Source organism: Echinops telfairi, unplaced genomic scaffold, assembly GCF_000313985.2.
Source record: "Echinops telfairi isolate 266 unplaced genomic scaffold, ASM31398v2 ScPeMD7_655;HRSCAF=1070, whole genome shotgun sequence".
NCBI lineage: Eukaryota > Metazoa > Chordata > Mammalia > Afrosoricida > Tenrecidae > Echinops > Echinops telfairi.
This window is the reverse complement of record NW_022104553.1, coordinates 20,247,167-20,260,688: the sequence shown is the minus strand read 5'-3', so window position 1 is coordinate 20,260,688 and position 13,522 is coordinate 20,247,167. Positions and strand designations below refer to the sequence as shown.

General features: G+C 50.4%; 1 protein-coding gene across 1 annotated transcript; it reads left to right on the top strand.

The window, feature by feature from the left end:
• Positions 1 to 3,713: 3,713 nt before the first annotated feature.
• Positions 3,714 to 13,083, top strand: LOC101642173 (sialic acid-binding Ig-like lectin 8). Its single transcript, XM_013006697.1, has 7 exons — positions 3,714 to 4,137; positions 4,342 to 4,620; positions 5,073 to 5,120; positions 6,827 to 7,084; positions 8,929 to 9,025; positions 9,413 to 9,586; positions 12,936 to 13,083. Exons 1-7 carry the CDS (start codon positions 3,714 to 3,716, stop codon positions 13,081 to 13,083), a joined length of 1,428 nt encoding a protein of 475 aa, XP_012862151.1.
• Positions 13,084 to 13,522: the final 439 nt, after the last annotated feature.

Genomic DNA, 13,522 nt, shown 5'->3' with positions numbered 1-13,522 from the left:
ATTGAAATTAAGTAACACCTACACTTTAATCCTACAATCCTGTGAATATGTTCCCCCACCTATGAAAGTTTGTAAGCCAATAACTTCATGCCTTTATACCCCCAATTTTGAGTATCCAATTGATATACTGCCCACTTACATCAACCCAGTTCTCTGAGAAGACAATTGTAGTATTAAGTCAAATGTAGGGGGGAGCCAGGGGCCAGCCCCCACTACTACTACTACCCATGGTTTCAGTAAGCACAATTGTACGGTTGAGCTATATAAATATTATATTAAAGTCATAGAGAGCATGAGAGCTAGAGGACAGGTTGGAATGAACGGAGTCAGATGCAATTCATGGTAGCATTGCTCACCTCAGCCCCACTTGATGGTCCTCGTAGAGGGAACCCAACCACCAGAGCAGAAGCAGCGGCCTCTAGCCTTCCTCAGCCACCCTCCCGAGAACCAGGGAGCCTCTCCTTTATTGCTAATCACACATTATATCACTTTAGGGGGATATGATTACAGAATCACACGTCACAGAAAGGGGCAGTACAATTCATCCTAGGGCAGGTTTGCTCACTCTGGTGTCTCATACAATAAAGCAGAGAATTATTATCCTGGGAGGCATGCAAGCCCCCTGATAGCAGACAATAACCTACATCATAGGGAGGGATAGCAACATAGGCAATACAAGCAATAGGAGGGGGATGACCTAGGGGTGAATGCGTAATAGTAAAGGGAGGGAATAGGGGGGCATGTGTGGCAAGATGGGTGGATCCTGGACTCAATAAGCTTTGTCATCCTAGAATGATCCCAGGCTTGCCTTCAGGCACTCCTTCAAGGGAACAATAACAGAAAGGAATGGGCCCTCTTTGTTGTGGGATAAACAGTGGTGTCTGCTTGATCTAGACAGCTGATACCTCTCAGTGAGAATGACTCCCAATCCATTCTTGATGACCTCCAAGTGTACGGTCATTCTCAAGCAGCTAACTCTGGCATACATTTGGTGGGGGGGGGGGGGACAGCATGACAGAGACCCTTCTGTTCCCCACAGACAATCATATTTTTCAACATGGAGAGTCTTCATTCCAGTTGGAACCTTGTGAAGTCTGCATCCATAAACAAAGTCAAATCCAGACAGGCCATCCATGAAGTCAGCAACAATATGCACCAGTTCACAGGCTCAAAAATCTTCATCTGGTTGGGTTCTGGTCAACTCAATGTGGGCCGTCTCACTCAGCCTCCACAGGGTGCCCACTGGTCGCCTTGCCTTTAGACCATGTGCTCTCACCAACACTCAACAAGCCTAGCCCCCTCAGGCTAGGTCATGAACCTTAGACCAGTCAACCCGCTCTCTTCTCCTTCTTTTCCTGTAAACCAAGTCCACAGATGTCAGTAGCCAAACTCAACCCGTCTCTTTATTGCTGCATTTCCACTTCCCCTCAACAAGTATATCCAGGTGGTCACCTAGCAAGCATTTTAGCCTGCTCACAGGCTCCCTTTAACATTCAGTCCCAGAGAGGAGTTTTCTTCATGGTTCCAGATTTTTTCCAGCTTCTGACACAGACTACTGGTTCCTGAGTACTCCAAAGCACTGGGTGGGGCATATATTTTCAAAGCTTTCTTTACAGGCATGGCCTAAACCCATCTAAAGATAATATTTTAATGGCTGAAACAAGTGGGCTTAGAAACTTTCTATTTTCATACTTCCCATATGTTTCCCAGAAAGTACCGAGTAAATAGTGTGGCTTTATCTGATCTCTGGCTAGACAACGAAGAAGAAGTACCATGAGGGAGAGGTCAAACAAACATCTACTCTCCAGCTTAGGATTTGTTTCTCCAGTACCCCACTCCCAAGGTACCATAATGTGTTAGTCTTGGTACTTTAGAGAAACAAATCACAGAAACTCATGTATAAGAGAGAGTTTTATATAAAGGTTAAATGCACATCAAGAAAATATCCCAACCCAGTGCTCCCCAAGCCCACAAGTCCAACATTAACCCATATGTCCAACACCAATCCACAAAATCCTCCTCCATCTCACAAAACAGACGCAGTGATGCCTGCCAAACACAGGAGGATAGCCGAATCTGTGAGCGTGTAAGCATCTCAGTGCTGGCAGGGGTCTCCACACGGCTGCTCCAGCACCCAGGGCTGCATCGGGGTAGGTCCATGTGACTTCTCCTCGGGGATGTCTTGCAGGAAGTCAGCCTTGCCAACTGCAGCAGGGAACTGCTAAGGCAGCTGCACCCTGGTGTGACCATCAGAAAACACGAGAGAACTAGAAAGGCAAGGCTCACTGAGCCATTTATCCCTCTGTCCTTCAACTAACCCCACATGTGTTTATCAGCCAGGTTGGCACAATAAACTAACTACCTCAACTCCCTTAAACACTTAAAGTCTTGGAACCCCCATTGAGTAATGGACTCTCCCGTGTAGCATTTCCATGAGTTAGAATCAACTCGATAGCATCAGGTTCGTCTTATCAGCAGGCCTTTCCTCCACGTCTTCTGTGTGTAGCTGAGATCCACCTGACTTTTAGTTAGGAGCCACAACGTGCTTAACTGTGAGAGCTCCCACCACAGAATTAAAAATCATCTTCTCCAGATTCGGATGCACCTTTTTGCTTCCACTGAATCCCACCCATCTCTGGATGGGCCATCTCACTACGTATGCTATCTTGAGCAGCTGGACTCCCGGGAGCTGCAGAACCCACCCAATCAGATCCCTGGAAGCTGTGCAGCCATGTCGTGTTCAGGAACAATGAGTCACATGGCCAATGAGACAGCAGCAGTCACCCCTGCTGGCTGGGATCGCTTCTGGCCCCGAGATGGCCGGCCGAGAGGAAGGGAGACCTGCCTTTTCCCTTTCCCACTTTCTTCCCTCCCAAGTCCCTGGAGGGCTCATCTCAGCTTCAGGTGAAGGACTTCTTAGACTCGGGGCTCTCTCTCCTCCAGCTCCTTGGTGAGTAGGAACACGATTCCCCTCCGCCACTGTCCGAGAGTCCAGACGCTGTCCCCTCTGCTTCTTTCTCCTGAGAATAAAACCTCTGACTGGTGGGGGTGCCTCTGCCCCCGCCCCAGCCCAGGCCTGCGGGTTCCTTTCACAGGTTCTGCCATGAGGAGTTACAGATGCCCAGAAGATACATGACCTCTCCCTGAAAGCAAAGTCCAGCTGTGTTGTGCGAATCTCATTAGCCAGAGAAGGGGACCCAGCCATGAGGCAGGAGGCGGGGAGAGAGGGTGTGGAGGCTGTCTCCCCAGGCTCCCTAGTTGCTCTGCCTCTCATGTCCCTGCCTTCGGACTCCAATCTCCTGTTGGTCCCCACTCTAGATGGAGGGCGACAACCTTGGAGCTTGTGACTGAGGGTGGTCAGGTCAAAGGGGACCTGATATCTTATTGACTTTGATACCCAATCATCAACAGGGAGACTAGAGTTGGTAGCCTGCATCTGCATTGGCTGTGAACTCGGTGCACCTCTTGCCCCACCAGTCTAGGGTCTCGTGAGAGAACATGGGGAAGTAATGATTGGGTGTCAAGTGTTCACCGGCTCGGCCGAGGTCTGAGTCTGAGGTTCCTGCTCAGAGGAGGGTCACCAGCCAACAGTCTTTCCTCACCACTACCTTCCTGTTAGGGCTTCTGCTCAATCTTTCCATCTTGGTTTTCTCATAAGACTAACACCGAGACTCAGGCTTTCCCAAGACGGAACGTCTGTCTCCAGCCGAGGCATGCTGTTGTTGCTGCTGCTGCCGTCCCTGCTCTGGAGTATGGAGGGGGCTGAGGGCCATCCAGACTCTTGGTCACTGACTGTGAAGTCCCGAGTGTGTGTAGAGAGGGGTCTGTGCGTCTACGTGCCCTGCAGTTTTTCCTCCAGCAAGGAAAAATGGATTGACTCAGATATAGCTTATGGATTCTGGTTCTGGAAAAAGTCCAGCACCGAGAAGATTCTAGTGGCCACGAATCACCCAAGAAGGCCAGTACAGGATAAAACCCAAGCTGTATTCCAACTCCTTGGAGACCCCCGGAAGGGCAACTGTTCCCTGAGCATCACAGGTGCCAAGATGGGCAAAGAGAGGACTTACTTTTTTCGGTTGGAGAGAGGAGAAACGAACTATAGCTATGAAAGGTTCACGCTCTCTGTGCAGGTGACAGGTAAGGCATGGGTTCCCGGGGAGGCCACTGGATCATGGGGCTCAGGGGACAGCTGGGATGGGACCCATGATCCTCCTACGAGGAGGAGTTTTGAATAAAGTATGTGGGGCTTTGTGTAGGGGCTGTGTGGGAGCCTGAGGCTTCACCCAAGGACACATCTTGGAATCCCTCCCTCTTGATCCCGCATCTCCGATCTCCCACTAGACTTGATTCACATGCTTAACATCCACATTCCGGAGACCCTGAAGCTTGGCCAGACCTACAATCTGACCTGTGCTGTGCCGTGGCCTTGTGAAGGAGGAACTCCGCCCAGCCTCTCCTGGAAAAGGGTCTCCATTCTCCCCGGAAGACCCAGCAGCCTCCTGTCCTCAGTGCTCACCCTCACCCCACAGCTCCAGGACCAAGGCACCGAGCTCATCTGTCAAGTGACCTTCCCCGGCACAGGTGTGACCAAGGAAAAGGCTGTTCGGCTCAACGTGTCCTGTGAGTCTTGAATGGGAGTCCCTGGGCCTCTGGGGAAGGATTCCCAGAGCCCACAGGGAGGGGAGGGGTCAGGATTTGGTCTCCGGTATCAGGTCCTGGAGGAAGCCCTGGTGACATAATAGTTATGTGTGTGGTCGCAAACCACAAGGTCAGCCATTCGAAACCACCGGCCACTCCTTGGGAGAAAGATGCAGCTTTCTACTCCCATAAAGAGACCTGGTCTCAGAAGCTCACAGGGGTTCTTTCTACCCTGTCCTCTAAGGTCACAAGGAGTCAGAATCGACTCAGTGGCAGTGAGTTTGTTGTTGTTGTTGTTGTCGTTGTCATCATGGACTGGACTGAGGGTGGGCCAGGGATGTTTTCCTCCATCCATTACCCCAAGGTGTCTAGCTCCTAGGGATGAAGGGTCAACATCCACCTCCTCTCCCCCTGATGTAGTCTTTCTGTCCTAGACTCTCCACGCAATGTCACCGTACTTGTCTTCCGAGGAAATGGCACAGGTAGGAACCACCTGTCTTCCTTGGGGCTGTGGGAGCATCCCTCCTGGAGAGATCCCCTTATGCCTCTCCAAACAACAGAACAAGCCTTCTGGGTCCCCTGTCAGGAAATCACCGGTGACTCCCTCTAGCCTAATCTTTTTCTTTTCGCTGATACTTTTGGAGAAGTCATCAGTACTTGTGGCTGAAATCAGAAAGGCACAGCACAGTCTGTCCCAGGTGCCAGCTCTCCTCCCCAGAAGGGACCTGTGTTTCACACACATTGCTCCATGTCCTGAGTCTTCCAAACAATGTGTCTAAGAGATCATTTAACCTCAGTGCTAAAGACTGTCCTCATTCACATCACTCATCATTTCCCACTCCGCACGTGGATAAAAAAAAAAATCAATCATTTAATTGGGAGCTCTTACAGATAGCACAACATTCCATAGTTCCATCATCTCAGGCAGTATTGTTCAATTTCTACCACAATTGGTTTCAAAACATTTTCTTTCTTCTTGAACTCCTTGATATCAGCTCCCTCTTATCCCCTCCCATGCCACCCTACCCTACCAGTAACTTTCCCCCCCATATCTTACACATTCAATGTATCCATTCACACACAATTCTGTTGTTTGATCCCATCCCATCGAGTGGGGTTATGCTATCAGCTCCCTATCCGTCCCCTTTCCTCATCCCTGCCCCTCGTCTCTTCCCATAACCTCAGGGAATTGTTACTCTCATTACTGTTTTTGAAGGACTGTCTATCTTGGCTTTCATGTTCTGCACCATCCTAAATATACAAATGGACATACACTAACCTAACATGATTAATGAGGTAAAATACATAAAAATCATAATAGTGAGGGGGGCGAATATTAAAGAATTAGAGCATAGTTATGTGGTTCATCAGTGATATACTGCACCCTGGATTTAATATTTCACATGGGCTTTGACTCTATCTTTTATTGATGGGAAATGATGGCATGATGGGTTTCTACTAACCACTGCCACCACCACATGAATGCAAGAAAGACTCATGTATTTTTCATCGACGTCTAGTGACATATACGGACGCCTAAAGCCCAAAGCAAACACCTCCAAGCCAAGGGGGTGGATTGCATGCTCTCGCTGATGTTGAGAGATACAGCCAAATTGGATTCATTGGGTTGGCTGCTGGGCTAAGCACGGGGCTACTAACGGAAAGGTTGGTGGTTCAAACCCAGCCAGAGGTGTGTTTTGAAGAAAAGCCTGTTTATCTGCTTCCAGACAATCATAGTCCTGAACCTTCTGGAGCTACACATGCTACACACATGGAGTCACCATGAGCCAGAACCCACCGGGCATCCATGAGAGGGAGCAGGAAATGACCCAATGGTTCTCCATTGAGGCTGATCACCAGTCAGGGGTGAAAATATGCTTCTCCCCAATCAAAAGATATTTCTTCTCTTGGATAATCTTTACATTGCTATGAGGGATAGATTGGTTGCTCTGTCTCTAAAGTTTGACGACCCCGGCTCTAGACCAACCGTTGACCAAACGGCCACAACGCAGCTTGGATAAGGTATCACATTCGCTTGGCTTTTCAGCTTCTTCCCTGGGTCTCTCTTGCAGCGTTTCCTCTCTGTCCTCATCTGTGTACCCTGTCCCTGTTCTCCTCATCTGCTTTCTGTACACTTCCTCTTTCAATTGGTTTTCTTTTCTCTCTGACCCCCTCTCTCTCTTTCTAGAATCCAACACCATAGAAAACGGCTCAACACTGCAGGTCCATGAAGGCCAGTACCTGCGTCTGGTCTGTGTTGCCAGCAGCAACCCACCCTGCAGGCTGAGCTGGGTCTGGAGCGGCCTCACCCTGTGCCCCTCCCAGCCTTCGGAAGCTGGGGTCCTGGTGATACCTCGAGTACATGCCCATAACGAAGGAGAATTTGCCTGCCAAGCTCAGAACCATTTGGGAACCGAGCATGTTTTCCTGAGCCTCGCCCTGCATCGTGAGTATAGGAGCGTCTGGCATCACTCTTTGTACTTGTAGATGAGGGAGAGCCTCTACGTGAAATAGCCTCACAAGCACCCAGTAGCTCCCTGAGCTTCAATGGAAAGGTTGGGGTTACCCTGGAGTCCAAAGCTTTACTGCACCTTTTATTTCTTGTTGTTGTTTGCAGGTCAAGGGTCTGAGGTTAGGAAAGTGAAAGCCTGGGAAAGGAAGTGGATCTTGTGGGAGAAGGGTGGGCATGTTAGAAGAGAGAAAGCCCTTCTGTTGAAGAATTGAGAATGTGTAAGGCCCAGTTGACTAGAGAAACAAATCCAGTGACACTTATCTATTTGTAAGAAAGAGTTTTATATCAAGAAGTAATTGTATAGCATAAAGCGCCCCAGCCCAGTCCAACTCAAATCTATAAGTCCAATACTATTCCATAAGTCCCTCTTCAGATACACACAGCCACATGCAATGATGCAAGAGGAAGAGCACAGGCCGGTGGGTGCAGAGTTGAATGGATCCAAGGTCGATGGAAACCTGGAAGGGCTCCAGCAGAGTCCCAGCAGGCAAGAAGGCAAAGTGGAAGAGAAGGGAGGAAGTCCCCAGGATCCTCCTCATAGAAGGCCACACCCCTAAGGACATAGCATCAGGCCGTGGCCCCATAGACAGGTCTGACTCCTCCCCTCACCAGGAGCGTCTCGTTGCCACAAAATTATCTAACTACCACAGAAAGAGAAGGTGAACCCAGCCAAAAATAAATAAATAAAAATACGAGGAGCGAAAAATCACTCAGCAATCAGGAGACAATATACAATAAAATAATTCTCTCTCTCTCTCTCTCTTTTTTTTAAACAAAATCAGAGTAAGTACAAAATAGATTCATTCCACGATGAACAAGAGGTGTTGGTGTTGGTGTTGTTGCAGCAGATTCTGACTCATAGGCTACGTGACAGAGTAAAGCTGCCCCATAGAGTTGTCTAGGCTGTAATTGTGACAGGACAGTGAATCATCAAGACGGAAGAGGGATCACTGCTTTTGAATTATGGTGAGGAATATTGAATACACTATGAGTTGCCAGACAGATGAACCAATCTGTCTTGGATGAATGGTCCAAAGTCAGCCCGGATGCTCTGACGAAGCCTGGTCTGTCTGCCCACTGCCCCCTCTGTCTCGGTTACTTTGTGCTTCATTCCGTGCTGCAGGGGTTCACTCTAAGTTGGAGTCAAGTGTACGGCATCTAACGGCAACAACCTAGTTTTGCTTTCGGAGCAATGACAGCCTAATGGTTAAGCACTCAGCTGCGAGTGACAAGGTTGGCGGTTTGAGCCCACCCACCCAGCTGTTCCACGGGAGAAAGACCTGACAACCTGCTTCTGGGCAAGATCATTGCTTTCAAGTGTCATCAAGCCAATTACAACTCACAGCGACGGCAGAAGGAAACGCAGCCCAGTCCTGCACCATCCTCCCGTGGCTGCAGCCACTGGTTCCGTCCATCTTGTCCAGCGCCTCCCTCTTTTTCACCGCCCTTCTACTTTACCCAGCATAGGTCCTTCTCCAGGGACTGGTTCCTCCTGACAACACATCCAAGACAGGATGCAGCCCCATGTTGCAAGTCACACTCACCTTACCTTAGTTCCAGCCCTTGTGTCCCTTGTGTTCTCTGTGGTCTAGAGAAGGTCACCAGTTCATCCCTATGCAACCCAAGTCCAATTTTGCATGGACTCAAAGGTTAAGTGCTTGGCTGCCAAACGAGAGGTTGGTGGGTCGAACCCACTCAGTGGCCTAGGGACCTACAGGGAGTCAGGAAGCACAGACTGAGTCTGGGAGGTGACTCACCAGCTACCAATCTGTCTGCAGAGGGCGCGCTTTCCATCAACAGAGTGGCGCTAGGTGCGATCGGTGGAGCCAGTGTCACAGCCATGATCTCGTTCTCCTTCTTCTTCATCTTCCTCATGTGAGCATTGGTCTCGGGGGTGGGAGGATGGGGGGGTTGAGAGAGAGAGAGAGAGAGAGTCTTACGTGGGAAGTGAAGGTTGGGTATTTAATCCTGAACCCACAGTGGAAGGAACCTAGATGTGGCAAGAGCTCTAAACACATGCAGAATTGGGGGGTGGGGGGTGGCTGGAACACGCTCGAGGTTTCCACATGCACCACCTCTGGTTGGGCTCCTAGCGCAGGAGGCAGGGTGCCTGCGTTCTCAACACGGGGGTCTCTGGGAGTGGACCACTTAACTCCCACTTCTACCAAGGCTTCGGCTCCTTAGCAGATGCTAGATGAAGGTCTGTCTGGCCACTGCCTCTGATCTGGCCGGACTGACATGCTCCCCTGTGACTTTGCCCAGAGTGAGGTCCCTCAGGAAGAGAGCGGCGAGACGGGCTGTGGGCACGGAGGACACAGGCCCGGAATATGCAGAAGCAGTGCCGGGGTCAGTATCTCAGGTGAGTGATGTGAACGGCTTCACTGCCATCCGGCCTCCCCTGTGTACACCCCTGCAAGCTCCCCGCTGCAAGCCAAGGTCAGGCCCCTCATCTCCCAGGCCTTCAAGCCGACCTCTCTTGCTGCATTTCCCATCTCCCGATGACAGGCAGTCTCCCAGGCTGAAGAGCTGAGCCTCTTTTCTTCTCTCTGCTGTGGTTGGGCGCCCTCCAGTCTATCCCAGCCCATGACGACACCATATGACAGAGTCGAGCTGCTCCCACCGGGTTTCCAGGGCTGTCATCTTGATGGGAGCAGATGGTGCGGTGTCTCTCCTCTGGAGCTGCGAGATGGGTTTGAACCGCCAGCCTCTTGGCGAGAGAGCCAAAGCACTTAGCCCATGAGCCACCAGAGCTCCGTTTTCTTCTCTTGGGTTTTTGGTGTCGGGCCCATTGGGTCAATGCTGACAGAGTACAACGGACCCTCAGGGTTTTCTAGATGATCATCTCCCTGGGAGCCAATGGCCACGTCCTTCTCCAGGGAAGCCACTGGGTGGATGAGAACCACCGACCTCTTGGTTGGCAACCAAGCACTTCATCTTTGGGTCCATTTATTTCATGTCCATTTTCCCTCCTGGGAACCATTAACACCCACCTCCCCTCTACCTCCTTGACCCTCTGGAGACTGAGCTTCACGGTCTTCCTTGGCTCCCTCACATCTCTGCCTCTCAGGCCTCTTGCTAACTGACACGGGAGGGTTGCCAAAAACAGACAAACAAAACCCAGAACTCACCCTGTATCTCACTAGTTCCTCTGCATTGCCCGTATGCGTTTGCATTTATCTAGATCAGGGACGGGGCCACGTTTCCTGGTAAAGGGCCAGAGAGTAGATCTGGTTGCCGTGGCAACATAGCAAGGAAGGGGTCGTAGACAAGAGAGAACGTGAGTACGGTTGTGTCTCCATCAACAGTTATCTCCATAAAGAAAAGGCAGGGGTGGGGGGCAGCAGGAGCTTTGACTCACGGACCGAGCTTTGCTGACTCTCAAGCTAGAGAGTGAACCTCAGGCTCCTCAGCCTGAAGTCCTGTGTCTTTGGGGGGAAAGCACCACCCCAGAAAGGCAAGTGAGGCGTTTGCCTCGGGTGGAAATGTTCAGGGGCTGCCAGACATCTCAGTGATCGAGACAACTCATCTCTTCAGGCGGTGACTCAAAGCAGACAAGCTCTCTGCCATCGAGGCCCGTTCCGACTCACAGCGCGACCCTGTAGGACAAGGTAGGGCGGCCCCGGTGGGTTTCTGAGGCCTGTCAATCTTTGCGGGAATTGAAAGCCTCGTCTTTCTCCCACGGAGCAGCTGGTGGTTTTGAACGGCTGACTTTAAGGTTAGCAGCCCAAGGAGTACATCACTCCTCCACTGCCACCGAGTCCATTCGGACTCATAGTGACTCTATGGGACAGGGTGGACCTGCCTCCATGGGGTTCCGAGGCGGTAACTCTTTAGAGACGTAGGACAGCCTCCTCACCAGGGCTCGTCTGAATGCACTATATTTTGTTCCATCATGATCAAGGCCAAGCAATCGATGATGATGGAATCCAGACTGTTTGGAGCCATGGAGGCTGAGTGAATCCCTCCCTCAAAGTATTGCCAAGAGAGGATCTCTAAAGATTCATTTTTGGGTGATCTGTGTGCCCACCTACCTTTCATTTTGGGTGATCTGTGTGCCCACCTACCTTTTCCACCTCCGAGTTTGACTGGGAAGCTGCTATTCCCCCTTCAGTGTGTGCTGCTATTTTGAGGGATGGTGTATAACTTCCTGAATCCCACCTGCCCAAGTACCATAAGAGACTCTTAGGGACGTATGTGTCCCACTAATGGTACCACAGCCACTGGTGGAGTAGTGGTTATGAGCTGGGCTGCTCACCACAAGGTCAGCAGTTCAAAACCACCGGCTGCTCCCTGGGAGGGTTTCTACTCCCGTTAAGAATTGCAGTCTCAGAAACTCACAGGGGCAGTCCGGCCCTGTCTTAGAAGGTCACTATGAGTCAGCATTGATTTGATGGCAGGGTATGAGTTGAATCCATATTTACCTCAATTTCTTTTTTCATTTCATTCAAATGCCTTGTTGAAAACACATGGTTTCTACCACCACAAAAAAATGCAAGGCGGCATTTGTGCTTCAAAGAGTAAAGCCAAAACTATCCCCCCAGCAACCCACAGAGGCAGTTCTACCCTGTCCTACAGGGCTGCTATGAGTTGGAATTGACTCGATGGCGGTGAGTTTGATTTCATTTCTTGTTTGGTTTAAAGAAAGCTTCCAAACCCAACTCACTGTCTATATATATGTGTGTGTATATATATATATGTATGTATGTATGTATATATATGTTTGGTTTAAAGAAAGCTTCCAAACCCAACTCACTGTCTATATATATGTGTGTGTATATATATATATATGTATGTATGTATGTATATATATGTTTGGTTTAAAGAAAGCTTCCAAACCCAACTCACTGTCTATATATATGTGTATAGATAGATAGATAGATAGATAGATAGATAGATAGATAGATATAGATATAGATAGATAGACAGAAATGGTAATTTCATTGTAACTCATCCTCCACCCCACCCTTCACCCCTCATGTAAAGGACAAAGCCACACCACCCAAACTTGTAGCCTTGGAGTTGATTCTGTCCCAGGGGACCCCATGGGAGTGGGAGGATGGCTCCACAGAGTTTCCTAGGCTCCTGGCTCACAGTGGCCCATGCGCAACTCCCCCTGCCCCGCCCCACTCCATTGTGAATCAGACCATTACAACCCGTGGGTCGGCCTGATTTTCAGAAGCAGGTCACCAGGTCGGCCTTCCTTCCTTCCTTCCTTCCTTCCTTCCTTCCTTCCTTCCTTCCTTCCTTCCTTCCTCTGGAATTGCTCCCCAAACCGGTGTGGCGTCTTAGCAACAGGCCTGTATCCTCTGACAGCTGGATGGTGGCCGCACATGAGGTGCTGGGAGCAGGAATGGAACCAGGGTCTCCAGCGCGGGGAGGGTGAGAATTCCACCAACGGAGGTGCTCGCTAAGGGTGGAATATTTGAAGGAAGCGCGAGGGAAGGAAGTCTCGCACATTGAGGGCGGGATGCTAACCTCACCGTTGGGAGTTGGAAACCAACAGCCGCTCAGCGGGAGAAAGAGACATCTCGCTGCCTCACCGAGTCACAGCTTCATGAGCTCACACGGGCAACTCTACACCGTCCTACAGGGTCTCCATGACGTGGCGTCCACTCGGTGGCAGCGAGATGGGTGTTTTGTTTCTTTGTTTTCCCTTGCATCCTGTGTCCACTCCTCCGTCTCTGATCCTTTCCCTCGTTCCTTCCACTCAGGCTCACCTGACTGGATTGAAAGAAACTAGTCCCCCAGAAGGGCCCCCCTCGGCTCCGGCGGCCCCCTCCCCCAGGGAGGAGGAAGACCTCTATTATGCGACCATCTGCTTCAGTGGGAAGGACCTGGAGCACGTGCAGGGACAGGAGGCCAGCAGCAGTGTGTACGCAGAGGTCAAGAGCCGCAAGAGAGAGAAGACGGAGACTCGGCCCTGGCTGGAGTGACTTAGAGCCCCGACAAGGGGAGGAGAAGGCAGGGGCTGGTTCCCATGGCCCTCAAGCCCGCTAAGGGATAGCCTATCCATTTAGTGCAGCGGTTCTCAACCTGTGGGTCGCGACCGCTTTGGGGGTCCAACGACCCTTTCACAGGGGTTGCCTAAGAGCAGCGGAAAGCACCTGTTGCCAATGGTCTTAGGAACTGAGGCACCGCTCCTCTATCCACCTCCGGGCAGGTCCGCCCACATGCAGATATGCCCACCTATGAGTACCTGGCATGAAAACTGTTACCCATGCTACACCATGCTTCACGACACAATGTCATTGATATGTCGTTAGCAATAAATCTTTTACAATCTATAATGACATAGTGTTTTTGTGATGAATCACGATGCGTTCATGATGTTCCATTTGTAACAATGAAAACACATCCTGCCTATCAGATATT